This window comes from Canis lupus, chromosome 27, assembly GCF_003254725.2.
Source record: "Canis lupus dingo isolate Sandy chromosome 27, ASM325472v2, whole genome shotgun sequence".
Taxonomy (NCBI): Eukaryota; Metazoa; Chordata; class Mammalia; order Carnivora; family Canidae; genus Canis; species Canis lupus.
In genome coordinates, this window is record NC_064269.1 from 40480312 (window position 1) to 40507048 (window position 26737).

At 40.0% G+C, this 26737-nt stretch overlaps 1 protein-coding gene across 13 annotated transcripts in view; it reads right to left on the reverse strand.

The window, feature by feature from the left end:
• The window catches only part of DYRK4 (dual specificity tyrosine phosphorylation regulated kinase 4), a 63094-nt gene that overhangs the window by 17707 nt on the left and 18650 nt on the right, over positions 1-26737 (reverse strand). For 5 of the 13 annotated variants that reach the window (XM_049102360.1, XM_049102358.1, XM_025461895.3 and 2 more), the window contains 11 exons: positions 23155-23235; positions 22336-22452; positions 21466-21604; positions 19583-19746; positions 16933-17069; positions 16469-16609; positions 14448-14586; positions 10698-10779; positions 8415-8587; positions 4140-4200; positions 754-883 (listed from right to left, as the gene is read on the reverse strand). In XM_049102360.1, coding sequence (XP_048958317.1) covers positions 754-883; positions 4140-4200; positions 8415-8587; positions 10698-10779; positions 14448-14586; positions 16469-16609; positions 16933-17069; positions 19583-19746; positions 21466-21604; positions 22336-22452; positions 23155-23235 — 1364 coding nt within the window. Of the gene's footprint in view, positions 1-753; positions 884-4139; positions 4201-8414; positions 8588-10697; positions 10780-13525; positions 13545-14447; positions 14587-16468; positions 16610-16932; positions 17070-17776; positions 17959-19571; positions 19747-21465; positions 21711-22335; positions 22694-23154; positions 23236-26737 lie in introns of those variants that run through there. The other 8 variants (XM_025461893.3, XM_049102361.1, XM_035707272.2 and 5 more) reach the window with 7 other exon arrangements.

Consider the following 26737-nt stretch of genomic DNA (forward strand, 5'->3'; position numbering starts at 1 on the left):
GACTTGACCAAAGTACAGAACTTAATTTCTAAGCATATAGATTCTAAAAAGCTGTACATAATAAATGGTTAATGGAGCATTCTTTACTTTAGGCTATAAATCCTAGGGGAATGGGAGGGACCCAGAAGCCATATGCTGGGTGTTTATGCAAACAGTTACAACATGCAAGAGGCTGACCTCAGTTCATGAAGCAGAAGCTATTTAGAACTGGCCTACAACCTTGCTGCCAGGGTTTGAGGACAGGAAGGCAAGCTCTACCCACACACTAATCTAAGGCAAGTCATTGAGCCTCAGCTTCCACATCTCAAAATGGAGCAAATAATCTGCCCTGCTAATTAATCACATAGGAAGGGAAGAGAAAAGTCAGTCAGATGAAGGGAAAGCATTCTACAGACTCTCAAGCACTATGGTCAGTATTTATTTTATTATTTTTATAACGTTGTTCTGGCCCCAGACTTTCACCAGCAAACATGAGGAAAAATACAGTATTTAAGAGGAAACCCAGAGGGGTACCTGGGTGGCTCAGTTGTTTAAGTGTCTGCCCTCAGCTCAGGTCATGATCTTGGGGTCCTGGGCTCGAACCCTATGTCAGGCTCCCTGCTCAGTGAGGAGCCTGCTTCTCCTTCTCCCTCTGCCTGCCACTCTCCCTGCTTGTGCTCTCTCTCGCTTGCTCTCTCTCTCTCTCTCAAATAAATAAATCTTAAAAAGAAAAATAAAAGGAAACCTGAGGCAAAGACACCCCTGCAAACTCACACCAAACACCTTCTGAGAAAGTCCAGGAAGCTGGTGTCATAGGTTTTCAGCACCATCGTGAGATCCTTGGAATCCGGGTATCTTTTTTTCCCCCTGTTGTTGGTCATATTTTTAGGAAAACCTTTGGAATCTTTAGAGATACAATAATTCTGTGTTTAGTTCCAGGTGTTATACATTGGTTATATCATAGCTGTTCATTCAACCACGTTGCTTCTTGGAGTGGTCTTTGCAGCTCTAGCTCTGTCTTATATTACCCACCTCCCACACAAAGGAACATGTTCCTCAGTCTCAGTCAGATGGAAAGAATCACATGTAGATTACCCAATGAATGCAATTAACCTTTACAATATTCCCCACTACCCAGTATGTTCTGAGCCTCCTTCCCACACCTCCTCCCAAAATCAAAGGGCTTACCATTAACCAAAGTAAAATAATAATGATTAAAAATAATAAAAAATAAATCTGAAGGGACAAAAATATCCAGCTCTGAACAACAAAAAGATGTAGTCTATTCTTGGATTATCTATGCCCTTGCTCCTTTCCCACTAACTCAATAAAATGAGAATTTGGGACATCCCTGAAGTACAACAAGAAAGTATTGTAGGAGAATCATCTGCTTTCAGAACTCATTTACAAGCCACACAAGCAAATTAATCTTATTACTTTTTTATAGGCACATCAAAATTTTGTCCATAAATTGGAATGATTAAACTTGTTTTGTTGCTTAAAACAGCTTGGAAATGACTTTTTCAGTCATTTTCATTCATGAAAACCCTCACCAAATGTATTTATCATGCCTGAAAAGAAGCTCTGAAGAAAGCTCCAGAGGTTTCCCCAGAATATTATGGGCAATGCTTTGAAGGTGAGGCCACTCATTTGGACATCTAGACTCTGGTGTGCATATCCAGACAAGGTGTCCACTTATGCTCCTACCTTGTAAATCTGCATATGGATGAATGTGTATACACACACACACACACACACAATTTACACATTAAACTGAATTTTCACAAAAACTCAGTTTCACATGATGGACATTCTGGAAAGTACAGAATGAGACCTTTCTATTTTATAATTAATGCAATATGTGGGGCTTCCAAAAACAATTCCTAGAAGAGACCATGAATGTGTATATGTGTGTGTGTGTGTGTGTGTGTGTGTGTGTACATCACATGGGTATGTGTATTTACAGACATAAAAATGAGTTGGGACATTGCATAGGGTATAGGTACTGTGAACCCCATTTCCTTTTTGACTATGGCACCAGTGCACCCATTTGATCCTATGTTGCTCTTTTTACAAGTGACTGAAGAGTCAGGCTCACGGGTTTATAAATAACAGCTCCTAAAATCATCATTATGTAACTGTTTTACAAGTTTTTCTCATCTTTTATACTATACCATAGGAAAATAATGGGAATGAGCACTTTTTGTCAAGTCCCCAACTAATTCTTATAATCAGATAAAGTTTGGGAAACACTGAAGAAGATGAAAATCCCAATAAAGTCCTTTCTTATGCAGGAAATGAAGAGATATTGCTACCAAAAACACATCATTATTCTAAAGCCTCATGCTGACGGTAAAAACTAGTACTCTATGAACTAGACCCTCTTACCATTATGCCCTATACTCCTTTCCTTTTAGTGCCCCCACATACAAGGTATAATCTTAAGTTCATGCTTAGATATGACTCTTCCCACAATGTCTTTGGCAAGAAGGAACACCAATATCCCTACTTCTCTTTCCCTAAATCCTTTGAAATCCAAAAATCTAAATTAAAAGTGGTGGATGGGAAAAGCATATCCAGGATTAAAAGACCAGTTCCATTGCTCTGTATAAGTTAGTTATACAAACAAGTTAGCGAGATCTTCCTGCCTGCCATCAGCTGCTCTGGAAGGAGGGTTAGTGCATGGGCACTGTTCTAAGGCAGCCAGGACACTGAGTATGCCCAAAGGTAAGGTCTTCAAAGCTCCAGCCATAACTACAGGGTGATGTATCAAAGATTTAACCATTGGAATGGCATGGGACTAACCAATCAGAAAGGATGATAGCTTTGGTACTGAAGCAGGGTCATGGAGGGACCCTCTGCTTGCCAGGCCTTAAACTTTGAGTTTCTGGATAACGGGGAGACCAACAGGTCCTGAGAAAGGGGCCAGGGAGCCTGTAGCTATGGCAGGTTTTTTTTGTTTGTTTGTTTACCAAATAGTAACTGAAGTATACCACATTTTAACCCCCACATGACTGAGCACTAGCTCAGTTATACGTTGACTTAACACCTTTATGTCCAGGAATCCATAAAAGTTTTAAAAACTCTTTTATTGATAGAACAAGCTGTGGAAAGAAAGTGAAGGATTTTCCCCCATTCTGAAGGCACTCTTGGGTGGAAATAAGAGTTGAGAGGGCTAGGAATGATGGAGATTCCATAGCCAGTAGAAGCCTATGAACTAAACTTATAAGAATGCTGGTCAGAAATGCTATTCAAAATGGCACAGAGCCTACCTGTGCAGTTCCCTTTCCCTCATGTTGGCTTCACTCCACTTGGTCACTGTAGATTTTTCTACAAGAGAATCCCTTAGGTTCTTGTGGTTTTTTAAAAAAGGACTTTAGATATGAGACTGACTTCATCTATTCGGTTCATAGTGCCCTGGAAGCCCTTGCCTTCAGCAGTTGGACCTTGTTAATCCACCTGTCCATCTTGCACAGCACCAGTCAAATAGAAAGTCAGAGGATCAGAAATTCGGAGCCTGGAAATTGCAATGAGGGGGCAGCATGGGGCCATGGATGAAGCTTAATTCCAGCAATTAGGTAGCTGTCCTATACATAACTGGGAAGTCACAACATATCCACAGCCAAACTGTATGACAGCCTTTATTTACCCATTTTATAGCAAAGTTGCAATGATCCTGGCATAGTACAGATTTGGAAGATTAAAAGAATTGCAGCAGGAAAGAATAATGCTCCATTAATGATATGTAGCAAATTTCCCACTATTCTTAGAAAGGAGCTTCTGCTTTTTTATTTCCCTGAACAGTACATAGTGTGAAGGGGCAAGCTGCTTGGAGAAGCAAGGAGAATTTGCAGTAAAGGGCATAGTTATAATCTTTCAAGGTTTCAAGATCTCCCAATAGATCTTCTGAGCAGGAACCTGGTCATTTTTATGCCAAGACCTCCTTCCCACTGTGACTCCTCCATCCCATCTCCATCATGCTTTCTGGTACCACTTGGCAGCAGATATTTACTTTCCTAGCAGAAGGTCCTAATCACAGCTTGCCCTTTGGGATGGGACTAGGGGAGAGCATTGAATGGGGTTTAGGGTATGAGAGGTTGCTCCAAGGTCTGTGAGACCTCATCACAATGAGAGAAAGAGTATTAGACCTAGGAACTTACCAAAGAATGTCTGTCTCCTGGAGGCCGTCTGAATGAAGTGGGTTGGTGGCAGGCCCAGCACCTTCAACAAGTACAATGCAGTGGGTTCACTCTTATGGAGTCACACATTAGAACTGGATGGGACTTTGGCCAAATTTTGCTTCTACAGATAAGGACCCAAGGATATTAAGCGATAACCTCAACCCGGTGATAAAAAGGCCCAGAGCATGAGTCTTCTGACTCCTAATTTAGGGCTCTTTCAGTATCCTGAGCATAAATATTAGTCGTGTTACTCTGAACAAGTGTTAAGACAAACTAGAGGTAGCTCACTCTTAATGGTAGCCAGATATCATCTGTCAGAATAAATAAAACAGTGTATGTGCTGACCATCCTTGAATTAAGGAATGACATATCCCAACTTGGAGATAGAAATTACCAGATGGGCCTCAGTCCACTATATGACAAAAGAAAAGAAAATTATAGCACCCACTTGTTCACCTTTACCCACTGCAGCCTATAGGGATATACAGAGACAGAGAAATTACAGGTGTCATCCTCAGCCTTGGGTTCCCAGCCATATATATCTGCACAACCCTATCCTCCTCCTCCTCCTCAGGGTCACTGACAGTTCAGGAGGAAGTGAATCAAATCCCATACTTCTCAATTCTTCTTGGTATTGGAAACAGGATTGGTTCAGGAATGTTTCATTAAATCATTTATCATCAACTTTAGAAGCCAATACTCTGAACATCTCATTTTACAGAGGTCCAAAAGAGGGAACTGACTTATCCAAGAGAAAAGGCTGGGACCACACTCCAGACTTACTGATTTCCAGGCCAGTGTTCATTCCACCATAGATATCATTTATAGCTATTATAACCTAAGTTATTTTAATACTTATTAGTTTCAACCATGAAATGAAAGTATATTTAATAATTCCCAAGGGTATGTGTGTGTCCCTGTGACCATCTATAACTTTGAGTCAATCTAGAAAACAGAAATTTGGGATGGATGGATGAATAGATAGAGATTAGACAGGTAATTAGATATATATATTGAGAGAGAGAGAGAGAGAGAGAAATCAGATCTTTGTCCACAGTCAAAATATCTTTGCTCACTGGTGTAATCCTAAAATGTGAAATTTCTAATTTTTAGTGTTATTTTATCCTGTTTTGTCTAATTTAGCTCCATAACATTATGTCTTTAAAAAATACATAATAAATAATCATACAATGAGTCTTGGTAAAGCCTTTTTATTGAAAGATATTCTTTCCAGAAAGTTAGGATAGTGAATGATTAATGAACAATACATAGATTTGGACAGGTGTCATCTCTGGTTTTTAGTTACTTCTGAGTATGTTTGAAAGACTGGCATAATGGTTTCATTTTAAAATGTCACTATTCGATCAGAAAGAGAAATTAAGAAAACAAATGCACCAAATATAATAAAATATCTAGGAATAAACTTAACCAATGAGGTGAAATACCTGTCCTATAAAAACTATAAAACATCGATGAAAGTCATGAAGACAACACAAACAAATGGAAAGATATTCCATGTTCATGGATTGGGAGAACAAATATTGTTAAAATGTCCATAATCTATAGATGTAATACAATCCTTATCAAAATGCAAACAGCATTTTTCATAGAATTGGAACACATAATTCTAAAATTTATGTGGAACCACAAAAGACCCCAAATAGCCAAGGCAACCTTGAAAGAGAAGAACAAAACTGGAGATATCACAATCCCAGATTTCAAGATATACTATAAATCCATAATAATCAAAACAGTATAATGCTAGTAACAAAAATAGACACATGGATCAAAGGAACGAAACAGGAAGCCCAGGAATAAATCCTATATGGTCCATTAATCAATTAGTCTTTGATAAAAGAGGTAAGAATATGGAAAAAGACAGAATCATACCAATGAACAAAGATATTTTGACTATGAACAAAGGTTTGATTTTTTTCTCTCTCTCTCTCATATATATATATATATAATAAATGCCCCCTATGTTTATTGCAGCATTATTTACAATGGCCAAATTATGGAAGCAGCCTAAGTGTCCATCAATAGATGAATGGATAAAGATATTTATACACACACACACACACACACATATATAGTGTATATATAAAGATGTGGTGTGTGTGTATATATATGTGTGTGTGTGGTATACATAAATGCAGCATATATATATTAGTCTAATTACCTATTTAACATCTATTATCTACGCATCCATCCATCCCAAATTTCTATTTTCTAAATAAACTCAAATAGTGTTGGGAAAACTGGACAGTAACATGCAAAATAATGAAACTAGACTACTTTCTTAGACCATACACAAAAATAAACTCAAGTGAATCAAACCTAATATGAGACCTCAAACCATAAAAATCCTAGAAGAGAGTAATGTATAGAATAGGCAGTAATTTCTCTAATGTCAGCCACAGCAACATTTTTCTAGATATAGCTCCTAAGGCAAAGGAAATAAAAGCAAAAATAAACTATTGGGACTACAACAAAATAAAAAGCTTTTTCATAGCATAGGAAACAATCAACAAAACTGAAAGACAACCTACTGAATGGTAAAAGATATTTGTAAATTACATTTCTAATAAAGTGTTAGTATCCAAAATATATGAAAAGTTTATACAATTCAACATCCAAAAAATAAATAATCCAATTAAGAATGGGCAGAGGAGGGGTGCCTGGGTGGTTCAGTCAGTTAAGTGTCTGCCTTTGGCTCAGGTCACAATCCCAGGGTCCTGGGTTCAAATCCTGCATCAGGCTTCCCTGCTCCTTGGGGAGCCTGTGTCTCCTTCTCCCTCTGCCTGCTGCTTCTCCTGCTGGTGCACTCGCTCACTCTCTCTCTCAAATAAATAAAATATTTTTTAAAAAAGAATAAGCAGAACAGATAAATAGACATTTTTCTAAAGAAGTCATCCAGGTGGCCAACAGACACATGAAAAAGTACTCAACATCACTCATCATCAGGGAAATGCAAATCAAATCCACAATGAAATATCACCTCACACCTGTCAGAATGGCTAAAATAAAAAACATAAAAAATAACAAGTGTTGGCAAGGATGTAGAGAAAAAGAAACCCTTGTGCACTGTTGGAGGTAATGCAAACTTGTTCAGCCACTGGGGAAGACAGTTTGGAGATTCCCCCCCAAAATTAAAAATATAATTACCATATGATCCAGTAGTGGGATCCAGTAATCCTACTACTGGATATTCACCCAAAGAATATAAAAGCACTAATTTGAAAAGATAAATGCACCCCTATGTTTATTGCAATATTATTTACAATGGCCAAATTATGGAAGCAGCACAAGTGTCCATCAATAGATGAATGGATAAAGATGTGAGATACACACACACACACACACACACATATGTGGTATATACGTATATGCAGCATATATATATAATGGAATATTACTCAGCCATCAAAAATGAAATCTTGCCACTTGCATCAACATTATACAAAATATAAGCTAAGTGAAATAAGTCAGTTAAATAAACACAAATACCATAAAAATATCATATCACTTCACTTCATATTCAGAATTTTAAAAACAAAACAAATGAACACAGATAAAAGAGACAAACAAAAAACAGACTCTTAACTACAGAGAACAAATAGTTGGTTACCAGAGGGGAGGTGGGTGGAGGATGGGTAAACTAGGTGAAAGAGATTAAAAGTATACTTATCAGGGTGCCTGGTGGCTCAGTTGGTTAAGCATCCAACTCTTGATTTCAACTCAGGTTGTAATCTTAGGGTCATGAGATCAAGCCCTACATTGGGCTCCAATGTAGATTCTCTCTTTCCTTCTCTCCCTACCCCTCCCTACCCACCCATCTTTGGCTCACACATACTCTCTATCTCTCTCTCAAAAAAAAAAGTACATTTAACATGTTAAGCACTGAGTAATGTATAGAATTGTTGAATCACTGCATTGTACTCCTGAAACTAATATAACACTATATATTAACCATCCTGGAATTAAAATTTTTTTTAAATGACTAAAAAATAAAAAGTTAAAAAATGAAGTCACTTTCATAATATGTTGGAAATTTCATCCTCTGCAACTATTTAAATTTTATGATAAAAATGTTAGATACCAACTCAAAAGTGTACAGAGGGGCACATAATTACAAAAATACATCCAACAACCACAAAAAAGTACACAGGCCACTGCCCTACAGCGACTCTGACGCAGCCCAATGTTTGAGAGTGCAAGCTAACCATCCCGTAGCACCTCAGACCTCCCCCTCACCTCCATGATGCAAGCCAGCTGCTCCATTTCATTCTCCCCGGGGAACAGAGGGTAGCCTGTGTACAACTCAGCCATGATGCAGCCCAGGCTCCACATATCAATGGCCATGTTGTAGGGATGGCCCAGAATCACCTCTGGGGATCTATAGAACCGGCTTTGGATGTAAGTGTATACTGTGGAGAAAGAAAGAGAACTATCATGTAAAATCCTCCTTTCCAAAACACACTTCTCCAAGGACATTTTAGGTGAAGGTCGAGGGTAACTAAGACTCCCCAGCCCCTTTCACTCTCCAGGGTTTGCAGGGAGATGAAAGTACAGCCCACCAGCATTTCTGAGTCAAGTTACATACATAATCTCATCAAATATTCATAGCAACCTGATAATCATGCAGTGTTATTATCCTCACTGTATTGGTCAAGAACTTTAAAGTAGGCATTGCTCCAGGGACGGACATTTAAGTCAGCCAAACTTTATTAAAAAAGGAAACAGAAGGCTAATATAAAGCTAAATTTTTAAGCTTACATTCATTTGGGGCAGACACCTTCTAAACGTATTGTGATTTGGTGAGAGAAGAGGCATATTAAAAAAATGGAAAATAAACCATGCAAAATGCATCTCTTCTAATGTGTCTGCAATATATTATGTGCAGTGTGTTGTATAAAGTACAGAAAGAAGAGCCCCCAATCTCAATAGATGAAGATGTGCAGAAGACAGTACTGTGCTTCCACATGCTGACATTCTTTACCTAGATGCTGGCAGGGGAAGGGTTCTGTGGTCACTTCTCTGATGTTTGAGTCAGTAAAAACATAACAATTTTGTGAATAAAAAACAAAATGAAGGTATGATAAAAATGACTTTTATACCCTGCCTACTTCCAAAATGGATTTAATGCACTTTGCAATCAAGGTACATATATACACAGCATAATTTTTTTAAAAAAAATAGATTAAATGGACACTTCTATAATCCTTAACATGTGCTGGGCACTATTCCAAGTGTTTTAATACAGAATAATCCTCAGTCCTTATGACAACCCTGTGAAGCAGGTGCTATTATTGTCCTATCTTAAACTGAGAAAACAGACAGACAAAGATTAAATAAATTATCAAGGTCACTCAGCTCTAAGTGGCAGAGCTGGGATTTGAACTCAGGCTGTTCAAGTGTAGTATCCATACTCTATACCGTCTCATGGTTAAAATAAAGATAAAGCGAAGTCAGAAAATACATAAAGAGGGAAATGACTATATGAAAACAAGGATAAGACCATTACAAATTCTGTTGGGAGCATCCCGGTAGCCAAGCCAAGAGATTGCACAGCTTTCATGCCTGAGAAGAGTAAGCATATGAGTACCTCATGGGAGGCAGATTGTTTTCTAGCTGGAATTTCTTATGGGTTCCATACATAAAAGATAACATGTCTTCAAAAGTAGTGCTGCAGAATATTTGGAAAAAACATCTAGAAGTCTTTTCTTTTGCCTCCAGAGGCTTCCTGTGTCACCCCCTGCCACCATGAAGGTTAATCCCAAGCCCTTCTTTACTATGCCCTTAGCATCATCTGTACATACTTGTAATCACTGCACCTATCCTGTTATCTTTGTTTCTTCCACTGAACTGTAAGCAATCAGAGCACAGGACATGTTATTTTTTTTTGTTGTTGTTCTGGTACCCAGAACAGTGACAGGCACGTAGAAGATACTCAGTAAATGTTTGTTGAATGGTACATGTTCTTGCCCTCAAACTTGATAAAAGTCAAAAGAAAAGGCAGTTAAATCACGTTCAATGATGGTTTTTGAAATATATTCCAGGGCTGCTTTTTGGATTCTAGCCTGGAAAAAAAATATAAAGTCTAGAGAACTTAGGGCAGTGAATCTCAAACCTCAGAATGGCTGTGTGTTCCACAGTGCAGACCGCTGGGGACTCCTCCAGAAATTTAAATTCCTTACATCTTGGATGAGGTCCTGGGGGCTGTAATTTTTTCAGAGCCCTCTGGTGTTCCAGATGCACATCTAGTTAGTTTTGAGAGCCAAGACTCTGAGGTAATTCCAGATACAGAATTTGAGAGCTGCAAAGGACCCTTGTGGTATTTGAGTTTAATCTTCTCATTTTATAGATGAGGAGACTTGGGCTCAGAGAAGTGAAGCACCTTGTTCAAAATCATACCAAGCAATTGCTGTGGCTGAGCCCAGGCTAGAACCCAGGTGACCTCACATGAGAAGTGATGTTTCAGTAAGGGAAAGAAATTGTAATAGGAAAATTCAGACCAAGGGACCAGAATGGGCTTACCTTTCTGGTGTTCATAACAGCTTGATCCAAAGTCAATGACTTTAACAGAAACTTGGCCCTTTTGATATAACACTATATTCTCCTAGAGAGGAGAAAGACAGATGTCAGGTTTTAATAATGTTTCTCCACACACTCTATTTACTGGAATGCCAGCCATCCTTCAGGACCCAGATCAAAATGTAACCAGCTCCAAGGGGTCTCTTCCCCAAATGCCATGTTCTCCCCCTCCTCTGACTTCCCATTTGATTTGTGGTCTGTACCTCTTCTTTGGACTCAGTATTTATTGCTTTGTCGTATGTCGTATTTCTTTCGCATATATTTTGTCTCTTTCCCCATATGGAATGTGTAACTACTGAGCACTATGGGCTTATTTTTATCTCCTTGGCACCTGGCTCTATCCCTTGCTTGCATAAGGCCATAGAAATATCACTAACTGAATTTAGTGTTTCCATTAAGGGCTCCTCCAATATACTGACATCAGTAATGAACTGATAGGCAATAATTTAATCTGAGCTATGATTCTTTCATTGACATTGGGGAAAATGTGAAACCAGCGTCCCAGGAGAGCTGTGGTTAAGCTCCTGAGCTCTCAGAGCATGATGGTGTACTTCCTGGGCCTGGAGTTTAAAGTCCCAGTCATGTTTTCACAGATCTCAATATTAGATGAATTCACTATTATGAATAGTGCATGAATTAGTTGCTTACCGAGACCTTTAACTTTACAGATATGGCACAGCAGGCCTGGTCTGATGCCTCCGGCACCACAAATTAAGAAAGCACAACTTTAGTCCATATTCCTTTCCTAAAGAATATCTGTATTAACTGGAAGAGTTCAATCAGCAAAAGTCTTTTTTTTTCATATTTTTTTAAAGATTTATTTATTTATGATAGACATAGAGATAGAGAGAGAGGCAGAGACAGGCTCCATGCTGGGAGCCCAACGTGGGACTCGATCCCGGGACTCCAGGATCGCGCCCTGGGCCAAAGGCAGGCGCTAAACCACTGAGCCACCCAGGGATCCCAGCAAAAGTCTTTTAAAAGCAGACATTTCTAGTGTGTCTCCAGACCAATGGAAAGGTTCCTTAACTAAAGAACTTCCCATCATATTGATAAAAATAGCTCTATAGAGGGGATGGATGCATCAGATCATCACAACTCATTGAAACTATCCTTTGAGTCCATTAGAATAACTCCTTGATTCTTTTTTTATTTAAATTAAATTAATTAATAATAGTGTATTATTAGTTTACAAGTAGAGTTCAGTGATTCATCAGTTGTATATAACACCCAGTGCTCATTACAACCCCTGCCCTGCTCCAGTTACCCCATCCCCTCACCCGTCCCCTCCAGCAACCCTCAGTTTGTTGCCTATTGTTATGAATCTCTCATGGTTTGTCTCCCTCTTTGATTTTGTCTTGTTTTATTTTTTCCTTTCTTCCTCTATGCTCATCTGTTTTTTCTCTTATATTTCACATATAAGTGAAATCATGTGATAATTGTCTTTTCTGATTGACTTATTTCACTTAGCGTAACACCCCCTAGTTCCATCCATATTGTAGCAAATGGCAAAATTTTATTTTTTGATGGCTAAGTAATATTCCATTATACATATTAATGAAACTTCTTTATTCATCTGTCGATGGACATCTGGGCTTTTTCCATATTTTGACTATTGTGGGGATTGCTGCTATAAGCATTGGGGTGCAGGTGCCCCTTCAAATCACCACATTTGTATCTTCAAAAAATTCCCTGATTTTTTATCTATACTCACCAAGCACTCTCCTAGTTGCACACACACTTTTCTACTTGGCATATGTATTCCAGTTTACTATTTCTGAAAAAAATCTATTATGTCATGTGAATTTCCTTGTTGAGAGTCAGGCCCCAAAGCCTAAAGACCACAGATGTACAGTGACCCTTTGAAGCTGCAAATCTGAGGATTAGGAACTTGAATGTTGATAATAAATTAATGTATCATCATTCTTGTGAGAGTCCATCAGTAAGCCCTGAGAGAACATCTCTATCTTGTCAATATTAAATTGTAAAATTTACCCAATAAGTTACAGTTTTTTAAAAAAGTAATTGTTTGGGGATAGAGGTTCCTCAAAAAGTTAAAAATAGAACTATCCTACAATCCACTCACTAATCATGCTACTGGGTATTTACCCCCCAAATACAATTCCACTAATACACTTCTGGCTATTTACTCCTAAAACACTAATTCAAAGAGAAACGTGCACCCTTATGTTTATAGTGGCATTATTTATAATAGCCAAATTATGGAAGTGGCCCAAGAATTCATCAACTGATGAATGGATAAAGAAGAGGTAGTATAAAGGGATACCTGGGTGGCTTAGTGGATGAGCATCTGCCTTTGGCTCAGGGCATGATCCCAGAGTCCCAGGGATGGATTCCCACATCAGGCTCCCTGCATGGAGCTTGCTTCTCCCTCTGCCTCTGTCTCTACCTCTCTCTCTGTATCTCTCATGAGTAAATAAATAAGATCTTTTTTTTAAAAAAAAAAGAGGTGATATATAGATATAGATATATAGATATTACTCAGCCATAAAAAGAAATGAAATATTACATTTGCAATAACATGGATGGAGCTAGAGAATATAGTGCTAAGGGAAATAAGTCAGTCAGATGAAGACAAATACCATATGATTTATATGGTATATAAATACTCTTATATATATATTTATATGGTAATATATATATATACTGATATATAGAGTTTAAGAAACAAAACAAATGAGCAAGAGAGAGAGAGAGAGAGAGAGACCAGGAAACAGACTATTAACCATAGAGAACAAATTGATGGTTACCAGAGGGGAGGTTGGTGGGGGCATGGCTGAAACAGGCGATGAAGATTAAAGAGTACACTTATCATGATGAACACCACGTGTTATATGGAAGTGTTGAGTCACTATATTGTACACCTGAAACTGATATATAACACTGTACTAACTATGCTGGAATTAAAATTAAAAACAACTAAAAATTAACTATTTGGGGGGAGTGAGAAGGGAATGAGGAAAAATTAAGGGATATTTACATATCTGTGAGAATCATATTGTTTTTGGAACCAGCTCCTGACCACACATCTTCACACCCTTATACCTTTCCCCTAGCTACCTCTCTGTACTCCTCAAGTTTGCAATCATTAACTCTTCTAACAAGCATTTATTTATTGCCTGCCATTACTATTGCCAAGTACCATGTTGGATCCTGGGAATAAAATGGTGAGAAGACATGGTCCCTGACCTTGGGGGAATTTGCAGTCAGTGGAAGATAAACCATCCCTACATAGCAACCAGAGCAGTAACAGAGCAAGTACAGAATACCAGCAGGACATGTGGGAAGGGCACATTCATTTGGAGCAGAGGATTTTCTGTACCCTAGGACCAACTCAGAATAGAGTGAATAAAGTCAGGATTTAGTACAGTAGTTCTCCATATCCCTGCATTACATATGTCTCTACATATCTCTAAGCCTTCTGTAGGAAAGCCCTCAGATCTTTATGTTCCTGTCTTGATAGTACCACATCTCTCTGCATCATCCTGATATCTGTCCCCTAATCTTCACTGCATCTCTCTTGGTTTATACAACATATAAACATAACTGCTTGGCTTCTACCCTGGAGCCTTGGCCATGATGGCTTCCCAGTTACCACTAGGGGACAGAATGGGACAAATAGTTTCTGAGGGTGGGAACCAGCTCCCTTGGCAGGACAGAGCTTGCACTCACGGGCTTGAGATCACAGTGAATGATTTTCTCTACATAAAGCATTTGCAAACACTTCAAAACAGAGAGGGTGAAGCGTCGAACTATTGACAGACTGAAGCCTTGAAAGCTATTATTCTTCATCAACTCATACAAGTTGATTCTGGAAAAGAGAGAGAGAGAGAAAGTGATGTGTATGTATCAGTGCAGAAGGTATAATGCTGAGCTTGAACCTGCAAACAATCCCATATCACCTGGTTTCCCTCTGGTAGTAGGCAAGCCTCAGGCCAGGAGGCAGAGCTTTCGTGTCCTATAAACTCAACTTTTGCCTTGATTCATGGTAGAGCCTGTGTGAAGCTCAATTGTGCTGGCCTCTCAGATGTCCCCTTGTTTCTTATATGGCAAGGTCATTTAATCACTTTGTTACACATGTGGGTGTTCAAAGGTTGGGCCAAACTTCTGAAATATTCATAATTTCTCAGGCCCTTGGGAAGGATCCAGGAAGTCCATCACCCAACCAAGTGGTCACTCCTGCCCCAAACTAATAAGGCTGTCTAAAGACATCAAAAGGTTCCTGATAAGTAAGGGAACAAGAGAGTGGGCAGATGGGGCCTGAGGTAAAATGAAGAAGCCCTACACCATCCAAAGTAATCCTGGTTCCTTGGTCCCATCCATCTATAAGCTTGCAGAAATGAGGGTTTACTCTTGCTAGATTATCCTAAATTTTCTAGATAGGCAGAAGCCTGCCCTATTGTATAAAAGCCTGCTAAATTATATGAAATCTGATGATTTACAAGTGTTAGAAACAAATGCAAAGCATTTTAACAAGAAAAACATTGTCTGTGGGCTGCCAGTATGTGTAAATCATCAAATGGAGAGAAGAGGGAAAGAAGGGGCACCACCCAGAAACAACTTTGCATCAACTTCTTCTTGATTTCTCCCAATCTTCCATTTCTAAGCCTTCTCTAACTCTGGCAGTATTTAGGAAGCTGTTCATTCTTGAGGAGTACAGGAAGATGTATAGCTCTAGCCTCAGCTGACTAGCTGTGTGACCCTGGGCAACTCCCAACCTTTATGGTCTTTGGATTCTCCCCCAGCATATTTGCCCCTCCTCACTTCTCAGAGCTCTAATTTTAAGTACAATGGCATCTAGCTGGCTTGTTCTTTTAAATACAATGAAATCTAATCCTGGCTTGTTCATTTTGACAGAAGGAAGATAATTCACCTCTGCATACAGAAAGTAGACCGTATTTTGTAGTCATCAGAGATGGTGAGAAGAGTGTCAACTTTCCTTCTAATTCAAGTTTAGCTGGTTCTTAGAATTTCACTGACAACAAAGGTGTCATGGGAGCACCAAGCTACCAGCTCAGGGAATCCCATAATACTGGGCCTCTGAGAGTCTACCCTAATTATTCCCCTTTGCTAAATGCTTTCTGGGTTTCTGGTTTTGTTCAAATTATGGAAGCTGGTCTTCTCAGAGAAAAAGTAATCAGATTAGCATGCCCTTCCAATTAGCACACCCTTCCAGCTCCAATATTCAGCGAGGTGATACCAATCTATTTGTCAGGTTCTGCTTCCTGGCCAAAAAAAAATATCTGCTCCTATCCTTATTTGCTCAAAATCAAAGTCCTTTCCCTGCTTGAGAGCAGCTAGCTGCTACTCCCTTGGATTCCAAGGAGAATTATAAAGCCAGTGAATGGAGACATGGGGGCAAAGGATAGTCGTTTTCAACATATTTAAGTTTCAGTCTTGAGGGCAGGGGCCTTGTATTGGTTATGTCACCCAGTTTGGCACCCAACACTTGGGCAGCACATCCTGAGTATGTTGGCAGGTGAGAGACATGACTGAGGGGTAGAGTGAAATGAGCAGCTTTGGATACAGCTCTTCGCTCCTTAGCTTTCTAGGTAACTGAGTGGCCTTTGTGTCTACTCTAGTCATTAAAAGTTCACATCTAGAAAAATCTAGTGTTCGGACCTCAAAGTTTTTCTTCTATCACCTTAAGCAACTTTTCAAGAGAAAATACATTAAAAGAAAAAGCAGCTGACCCCAGGAGTTCAAAGGTGATGCAGAGATGATTGCGAAAATAGAAGAAGTCCTTCATGTGTACCACATTGTAGGTGTTGTCTTTGTCCTTCCTTCTGAGAGCTTCCAGGATCTTCAATTCCACCAGGGCTTGGTGGTGAAATCTGAAGTGGTAGGGGAGTGGCAGGAGGAAAGGATATGGGAACAGAATTTACAGTGTCATGTCATGCTGCAGCACTTAGCCCCATTACCCAGACCCTCCCCATCACCCCAACAAGACTGTCAAAGGGGAGCAGAAAGCACTAAAAGCTTCATAATCTTGCCTCTTCTTTGCCCCATTGTGAAATCAGATAGGTAGAGAGAGAAAGAGGGAAAAGGATGAGGAAGATCAGAAGAAAAAGCAGAAACAGGAAGTGTTGGCATTATGAAGGGGCCAGAGTCATGCAGACCACCCCTCCCATGGCCTAGGCCATCTGCCAAACCACACCTCTTCTTGTTCCTGATGATTTTCAAGGCCACCAACTCATTGTTTTTGTGATCCAAGCACTTGGCCACCTGTCCAAAGGACCCTTTCCCGATCATCTCCAAAACCTCATAGCGATAGGCAATGTGGTCATGCAGGACCTGCAGAAGCCAGGTCAGGGTGAGGAACAGAGCCATAGGCTATCGGGCTTCCCTGATACTGGGGCCCATGTCATCTCATGGTTTACCCTCAGGGAGATCATTCTGAACTGCACTGAGTATTTGTGCAACTCCCACCCTCCTGTTAATTGCTTCTGCAATGGTGAGGTTGTTGCTTGGATCGCAGGCTACCAGTGTGGTTCTAGGAAGGTCCCACAGGTTCTATCCATGCCAAGCAGTGCAAAGAATATTGGATGGTCTTAGAAAACTCAGGTTCTAGATCTAGTCCATCATCTCTAGTTTTCTGCCTATGTGGGAATCTGTAAAATGAGAAGATTGAACAAAGTGGTTCTAAAGTCCCTTCCAGTTTGGATATTTCATAATCCTTGAATGCAGCCAAGCAGCAATTTGGGGGAAGTTCTATTTCTGATCCTTGATGTGTCTCCATTAATCAGAGAAGGCTTCATGTCTGCTCTGCCTCTTCCTGGTCAGAACTGGTCCTCCTCTTGACTTACTCAGATTTAATTCTAACTTGAGAGTTAGCAGTAAAGAACTTGAATCTTTCTCAACTAAGAGAAGCATTTTCCAAGAGCCAGAATCACCTATTCTCTTCATGGGCTGGAAACCAGAGAATGGGTTATTTATTCAAAGCAATAGGAAATTTTCATTTAAAAATACTTTATCTGAGTATCTTCAGACAAATCACTTACCCACTATGAGCTGAGTGCCCTCATCTGTAACTGAAGGTCTTGGAGAAGAACCTCTAAGACATTCCAGCTCTGAGAATCTCTGATTCCTAGTTTTACTCTCAGGATTTGGGAGAGGCGAAAGACAGATGTTTGTATACAGTCCTCAGAATGTGTTTGTGATTCTGTAGTGGTGGTTCAGTCATAGAGCAGGAATCAGGACCATGAATATGAACAGGTACAACTTTACCTGTTAATATGTGGAAGTGGATTACCCTACTTGTAAAATTCGGTTGTGACAATGTACAGGGAAAGGGCAATGGACAAGTTCTGCACATATTGGCATAAAGGTATTTTGTACGTATTTTGGGGCTTGCAGCCCAAGCCCCAGACCCTTGGGCCCCAAGTCATCAGTTTGGTTGTATGATAATTATTTGTCTAGATGTCAACTTTGACACTGATTATCATTACTTGAGGCCAAGGACCAGGTTGTGTTCATTTTTATAATTCCCCTTATATTTCCAGAGTCTATCACATGCCCAAACATATAAAACGCTCTCAATAAATAGTTATTCAATTAATAATTGCTGAAAGAATAGAAATACTTGTTTGGGAATTTAGCATGGAATTTTTGGGAATTTGATAAAGATGGAGGTTCTGAGTAAACAGTGAGCACACGTTATCCCCCTGCCTGCCTCCACCAGTAACATAGCTCCTAAGATTTGAGACTGAGGAACTGAGCTCCAGTGAATTGACTTAAAGGTAGTGTTGACATCCCTGGGGAATTTCCCAGAAACTCTATGCCCAGGTATGGTTGGGGTGGAGGAGCTGAGGATGTCTGGATGGATTGGAAGTAAGGTTAACCAAGGATTAATTTGTGCCAGAAACTCTAAATCCTTCCTTCTCAGAGTGTGACCAAAGGACCAGCAGCACGGGCATCACCTGGAAGCTTTTGAAAAAGGCAAAATCTTAGGCTCTATCCCACACCTGCTGGATAAACATCCACATTTTTAACAAGACCTCCAGGGGATTTAGGTACATAGTAAAGCTGAGAAACACAGCTTTAAATACTCTGAAGAAATATGTCTCTTCTACGAAGCCATAAAAGACCAATCTTATTTCTTTAAATGTAACCAAGTTGTGAGAAAACGTCCAGAGGAGGAAATTCCCAGCAGCCCACAAATCTAGTGGACCAAGCATCATATATCTGGACATCTTCAGAAGTGAAAATTGCTTTCTGAAGCAAAAAAGACACTTTCCACTGCCCAGATTTTGCCTTCAGGCCTAGTAAGAGGCACTGTCCTGGGGAACCTCAGAGACACAATCAGAAGAGAAGAAGGAGTCAAGAGCTAGGTGCCAGGGACTACAGTGACAAGAACCTTTTTTTGCTTGTGGAGAAATGGCATTTAAAATGAAATAGGAAAAAAAATGAAATAGAAAGAGGTCCATGTGTGGGCTTGTATGGAGGAGACAAAAAAACAAGACATTGGGAAGACTGCATCTTATTCCATGGAGTCTGGCCTTTCCAATGGGTAAAGGGCTTTGCATAAAAAGTTTGTGAGAATTTGCCCAGCATGCAAACTTGTTACCCCAAATACTCTTGGAATACCCTTAGCAGAGTAGTTTGTATATTAAATGCATGTTTTCCCATTTTCAACATGGCATTTCTTTGGTTTAGCACCCACTAGAATCCTTCAGGATGCCTAGTCTGAGATGTATTGGCACTAAATGCTATTAAAACAAAAAAGCCCACACTTTTTTTCCTTTCCAGACTACCTCTTATCCCAAGCCCAAGGCCCTTGGAGTTACCATGACCTACTTCCCCGTCACCTTCATATAGGAGCCATGTTCATCATCGAAACTCATTTTGTTGAACTTCTCAGGAGTCATGTGGAGCTTCTCTGCTTCAAGCCCCAGGAACCACAGCTCTGTGTAGCCCAGGACTTCACTTTGCTCATACGAAGATAGCTGGTTCTTAAAACACTTTAAGGCCTCTGTATGAAAGACACTATAGTTGTAGTTGAGGCAACATGGGGATTTGCCCAGGGTCCTAATGATGGCACCCTTTCTTGCTCATAAGCCAGTCACTCCTTTCCTCAACTAGGTGACTTACTAAGGATCACATATCTTAAAACTCACAGGGTAGAAATGTAAAGGATAAATGTTAAGATGTCGTACTGACTTCAACAAATCAGGAGGGAAACATAAAGGGAAAGGGAGAATCTAGCTCCCAAAAGCTATGGTTGCAGCAGTATGGGTAAAAATTCCAGGAGGAAAGCTAGTGTCAACAACAGTACGTAGTTACGGCAGCAGTTTCTGAGTTAATATGGTTTGGAGCTACACAAATAGTTTATCCCAAGAAGGTTACCCCTTAAAGGGCCAAGCAGGTTAACTTCAATGCAACTTTAAAAGCCCAGGAGGTATTCCCACTCAAGTCTGCAGCTCAGACTGCAAGGAATGAATAAGTGTTTGTTCTTCTCTACCCTTCTCTGTCCAGACCCCGTCAGGTGTTTGATGTTTGGTCTGGCAGCAAGTGGGGTGGGATTCAAACTTTAAGTAGATAAACTGGAGAGTGCTGAGAGAGTCCTGGGGAATTGCAGGTGGGAGGAGAAGGCACCGTGTTATTTGACAAACTGCTAAAGAGTTGAAGAAGGAACTGCCAGAAGGAAAAAAGACATGAGAGACAAGACCTGTGTGAAGGGCAATCATATGAATGCTGAATAAGGCATATTCCTAGCCCAGAAGACAGAACCAAGACCTAAGAAAACAAGGAGGCAGATTATAAGCTCTGTAAAGGCAAAACTAGCTCAAAACTGAACTGATCTTTTTGTGGGTGGTTCCCAAGATTGTTTAAGAAGTGGAAGGACAATAATTTCAAAGCTGTGGGTAAAGAGCTCCAAGCATCAGAGGGTGTTGGCATAGTGAGTGTTAGTTCTCTTCCTTTGAATTCTAATAGGAAATGAATCTCTGAACCTTGTACGGATGGAGTTGGGCTCCTGGCCAAAAACATATGTGTGATCTTTCAGGCCCAACCATAGGTAATTAAAAGGCTTCCTGGCAGGGTTCATGAGGAAGCTTCCCTCCCCATGCCAGCATTGGTGCAGAGCCAGTGCATGAAGTATCTGAAAAGTTGCAGTCAAGGGCTCAGGTTCCCCTGGGTGGCCATGCACTTAGACACATCTGCATTCCTAACCAAGATGCCCCCATTCCTTGAGTATTTCTGCCAAGACCTCCTTATCAAGAGGAGAAAGTGAGGCCTCAAGATACTTGTCCCTACTCTGACTCAGTACTTAGTACATTTCTACTATTAGCTCTTCCCCTCTACCTCCTCCCCAACCCCTCCATAAAATGACTGAAGGCCTATTCAGCTCTCTAGGCAGTGAGACAGTTCCCTCTGACTGAGCTGATGCATCTGACCTGGTGTGGTGCCAGTCCATGGGGGAAAATGGAATACTGAGGAGTTGGGTGTTTTCCCCTTTTTTAAAAATATTTTTTATTGGAGTTCAATTTGCCAACATATGGTATAACATCCAATTCCCCTATTTAATCTCTTGCTTATTCTATCACAGTAAGTAATGAGAAGCTTACTGTTACTCTCATTTTGGCTTTTTTCCTTAGTTGACTTCTCCAACATCTGGTTCAGCTCAGCTCATGACGCCTTGACCACCTAGAATCAGCGCCCCCTACACCCTGTTATTGCCCAAAAGGCATACCTGCTGCAGTGAGAGGCACCTTGTGCTTTCTTGGTGGTTTCTCCTCTGGCTTGGGATCTTTGGTTTTAATGCTTGAATGGAAAGGCAATTCAGAAGCCTTGAGTTCAGAGGCTGGCAACTGATTATGACTTTGATTATCCTGTCCAGACAAAGAGACTTGAAATAAAGGACTGCTTAGACTTCTCTTGGGTGTCACAAACTATTTATCAGACCAAGAAAACCCACATCCAGCCAGACTCTTCTACCTTTCCAGGGAGAAAATGATAATTATCAGACACTAGGTTTTCTCAATCTTCCTGTCAAAGGAAGTATCTGTCTGACTCACATTATTCTCTATAAGGCTCATGCACAGTACCTATGCAGTTGATAACCCCAGTGATGTCTTACTCCAGGAAGAAATGGGAACAGTTTTTTTGTTTGTTTGTTTGTTTACTACTGCTCTTAAGAAGGTCAGTTCCTAACTAAATAAAGTGATTTGCCCAAGGGCACAAACACTTGAAGTTATAATAACTCTTTAACTTGGCACTTTCTCACATTATCTTATTTGGTCCTTATACAAAAAAAAAAAAAAAGTAAGGGACATTGGAGGAAAACACTCATTTTGTATGCTTCTACCATTTATATACCAGACACTTCATTCTTCCTTTCCTCGATGAATCTTCATGACAACCCTATGAAAAGCCCATTTTGTAGATAAAAGAAAGTCAGTGATTTATTTGTTAAGGTTTATATTCTTTATAAAGATACAGGACTAGAACCCAATTCTTCAGGTGACATTGTGCTATTCCCAGCCTTTCTAAACTTGGTTCTGGACAGCAGTTAGGTCTTTGACATGCCTGCTCAGGGCCATGTCCACTGCCCTGTACTCACCTGATACAGCAGGGGTGGCTTTAGCAAGATTTTGTTGCCGATGCATGGAAAGTTAACCATGTTTTTCTTCCCCTTGGTATCCACAAAAGGGAGTGAAGTAATGCTGGTGTTTGGATTCTATATAAGGAGAAAGTGGATAAGGTGCAGAGCCTCAGGAAAGAAATCTTTGTCTTCACGGAGTCATTTCTACCAGCTCTCCTACCACAGCAAGAATGAACCTGAACCAAATCCAGGCCTAAATGTATTTTCAAAGCTCTTGTACAGCAAAGCAGAGTGGTCAAGCAGATGAGCTCTGGGTTTGAATCCCTGCTCCACTGCTTACAGCTGCAGATCTTGAATAGGTCACACAACTCTCTCTTTAAGCTTCAGTTATCTCATCACTACCATGGGGACAAAAATGGGATCTACCTCATAAGGCTTTTGTGAGGTAAACAAGGCAACTCATGTAGAGTATTCCATAAGTGTTGGCCATTATTATCATCATTCTAATATCTTACCACCCTAATATGGGGAAGCTCTTCCTGCTAAATAACATACATCTTCCATGGTGCAACATAAGCTCCCATTTCCTCTACATTATTGATTTGACCTTCCTTGGATCCCTGCCCTCATGCATTGATTGACTGATTGATTACAAAAGAGGTAGTCTGTCAGTGAATAGCCACATTTAAAATTGTGTGGAGATGCGGCATGGTGATGTGGATAAAGCATATGCATCATATTATGCTGAGTTGACCAAAATGCCACTGAAAAGCTACCCTGGCCACCCACATACCTTCATCCTTTCCTAGAGAAAAGACACTAAACATCACTGCCCACCTTATGTAAGAATCGAGTCATTCTGAGGTTCTTAATCTTGGAAGGTGGCTTCTGGGCTTGAGCCAAAGGCTTACTCTCAACCTAGATCAAGTAGAACAGTATTGAAATAGTGTTTAGCATGCTATCATCTCAAGCTGTTGAGACATATGTTTTGCTCCATTACAACAATCAAGATATGGTTGAAGCCAGCTCTCTTGACCTCAAAGCTAGGAAGAGCTAAGAGAAGCCCAGAGAAGTGCTGAATGAATGTATGAATGACTGCATATCAAAACAAGTGGTCTTTCTGGCAGTTCTTATCCTGGATTGACTTTTCCTATGGTTTTCACACTTTAAAAAATCTATAGAGCCTTTTCTTCAGATATAATTTTAACTAGGCACCTTGGACAGGGGAAGAAATAAAAGCTGAGCTGCTCCTTCTAAAGAGACAAAAATGTCCACAGTCTTGCTCTGGGACTCTTTCGACCCAGGGGCCCTAGTAGAACCCACTAGAATATGGGACCCCAGCCTGAACACCAGGGACTGATCAGAAGAGACTTCACTCTAGAAAGGGATGGCAAGCACACCATGAAAGTATATGACATAATTGTGTATGATATAAGATGGCAGTTATCTAACGGTTATACATTTATTTTAATATCCACTTGAAAACTATAGCACATTAAACCTATAATTTTACTATGAAAAATGAGACCAAAATTTAAGTTTAAAAAAGTGTGAGCATTACATAGATATGACAAAAACCATGAAGGTGGCACTGAAACTACTAAAGTTTAGCAAAAACAGGCTATGGTTTAAATCTAGGTTTTTCTGTTTGTTTTTTTTTATAATAAATTTATTTTTTATTGGTGTTCAATCTACCAACATACAGAATAACACCCAGTGCTCATCCCGTCAAGTGCCCCCCTCAGTGCCCCCCGTCACCCATTCACCCCACCCCCCACCCTCCTCCCCTTCCACCACCCCTAGTTCATTTCCCAGAGTTAGGAGTCTTTATGTTAGGTTCTTCTCTTTGAAGCAGAACTCATGTGTTCTCCTCCATCCAGCCTCCTCTTTGGGCACTGAATGAGACTTATCTGAGATACAGCTGGTGCCAGACCCACCCTTGCTTACCCACCTTTGTAAAACTTGGTATACTGGCCACAATGATTTTCAAACTGGAGACAGTAGTTCAACTTAATATCACCCAGCACAGCTAAGCCTCTACAGAGCTATAATGATGGGGATCATGAAGAATAGACCATCTTGACCTCCTAAAATAAGGACATGACCTGAAGGAGAAGGGGCTGCATAGAGCATGGCTCATGGCCTTAAACCAAACTAATTTAATTGGCTAACTATACTAATGCAGGATTTGATTGTCTATTGAATGGAAAATGATTATATCTGAGCAAATACTGTAATCATAAATCTCACAGAGTCCCAACTTCTCACCAAATAAGTCTATGGGGATGAAAACTTACAACAGTCACAACAATGGCAACTTGAGAACAAGTTGGGAGACTGAACAGATCAATGAAAAGTATATTAACAGAACACAACTAAATACCAAACAAAGGGCAGGAACAATGAATGTTAACAAAGAAAGAAGAGATCACTGTAAATGCAGTTTGCCCAGGAGAATGTGAGGGGGTTTTGTGGAAAGGGTGTGGCTTGTTCTCGGCTTTAACTGGGAGGAAGGGTAGAGAGTGTGCTCATTAGGTAAAACAGTATCTGGGAATGCTCTAAGGGTCCTCACTGCTCATTCTGACTAAGCTGGTGCAGAAGGTACACTGGATTGTGGAAGGCACTGAATGCTAACCTAAGATATTGGGTCTTTATCTAATGGGCAATAGTGTACCACTATTTGTTACATATGCAGAACAGTATTTCAGAAAGACCCTTCTAGCAGCAATGCGGCATAAAATAATGATCACAGATAATGAACTCTGATATCAGACCTTAGTTTTGAATCCCAGCTCCACTACTCATTAGTTGTTTGACCTTGGGCAAGTTTTTAACCTTTTCTCACGTAACATAGTAATATAACAGTACCAACCTCATAGGGTTGTCATAAGGGTTAAGGGAGTTCATGCGCATAAAGCACTTAAACCAGTGCCTTCTATATGCCAAGGGTGTTTGCTAGAAGTCATTCTCCTCTTTTATAAATTGGAGAATAATTTTTGGTTATTTCTCATGAGAAAGGAAAACCATGGACTCAGAACTGATGGAGAATGAAAAAGATGGTGTCCAACCTAAAATGGCTAAAGGCAAAAAAATAAAAATTAAAATAAAAAAATAAAATGGTTAAAGGCATTGAGGCTGTTTAATACAAGAGAAGATAAAACAAGATGTGTGAGAAGTTAACAATTCTGATACTGCCATACATTTATACTGGAATCAAATGACTAAATAAAAGGATTGTAGATGACAGGAACCAGGTTTCCCATGCTGGGCTGGAGATTTATAGATAGTCAAGGTCATCATCAACATTACCACCATGTGATAATCAATTAGAGTTGGAGACATCAGTTCGACCTCATGTTTAACCCAATGTAGATACAAATGGTTACATATAGAAATACTTACAGATATGTTTATATGCAGGGGTTAATGCATGTGCTTGTGTGCATACACAACACAGACACACACACACACACACACACACACACACACACACACATTGCTTTGTTAGCTTGAGAGGTTCCTAAAAGAACTAACACCTCCATAGAAACAAGTACACCTAATACTCACAACTTGGCTTCTAATGCCATTCTCCAGTAAGAAGAAGCAAAGCTTTTTGGAGAAATGATTGATTCTAGACTGGGTCAGGAAATACACAAGATTGGCCTGGAGCATCTTCTATGACATAAATAGGGAAGGGCTCAAAAAAATAATCCCACATTTTTTTAAAAAGATTTTATTTATTTATTCTTGACAGAGAGAGAAGCAGAGACACAGGCAGAGGGAGGAGCAGGCTCCATGTAGGGAGCATGACATGGGACTTGATCCCGGGACTCCAGGATCACGCCCTGGGCCGAAGGCAGGTGCTAAACCGCTGAGCCACCCAGGCTGCCCAAAATAATCCCACATTGATGAGAGCGCGTCAAAAGGGCACAGGAACCGACTGACAGAGTTCCCAATGGCCAAAGCTGGAACAATTTTAGCAACAAAATATAGTAGTGTTGGATTATAACTCAAGGTTTAAAATAAATATCCACAAATCCATACTGATGTAAATGAATAATTTAATAAAGAAATAAACAGGGAGAAGAAACAAATCTCCCATGCAGAAGAGTTCCTAATATATTATACAAACACTCCACCCTAGAGGAGAGCACAACTTGCCACTCCTTAAGCTGTGCATAGTTACTGGTTTCCAAAAAGTATAGCATGGAAAGGAGAGAACAAAAGCAACTGTAGAGGAGAAACCAGGCCAAAACTACTTCACCCAGGTAATCTAGTCAACATCAGCAACCATAAACTATGTGGACAGTATGTGCCATTGGCATGATTTGATGAAAATGGCACTTAACCTCAGTGGTCTTCCTCCCAAAGCCTACAACCCTAAATGCATCATGAGAAAAACAGACAAATTCTAATAGAA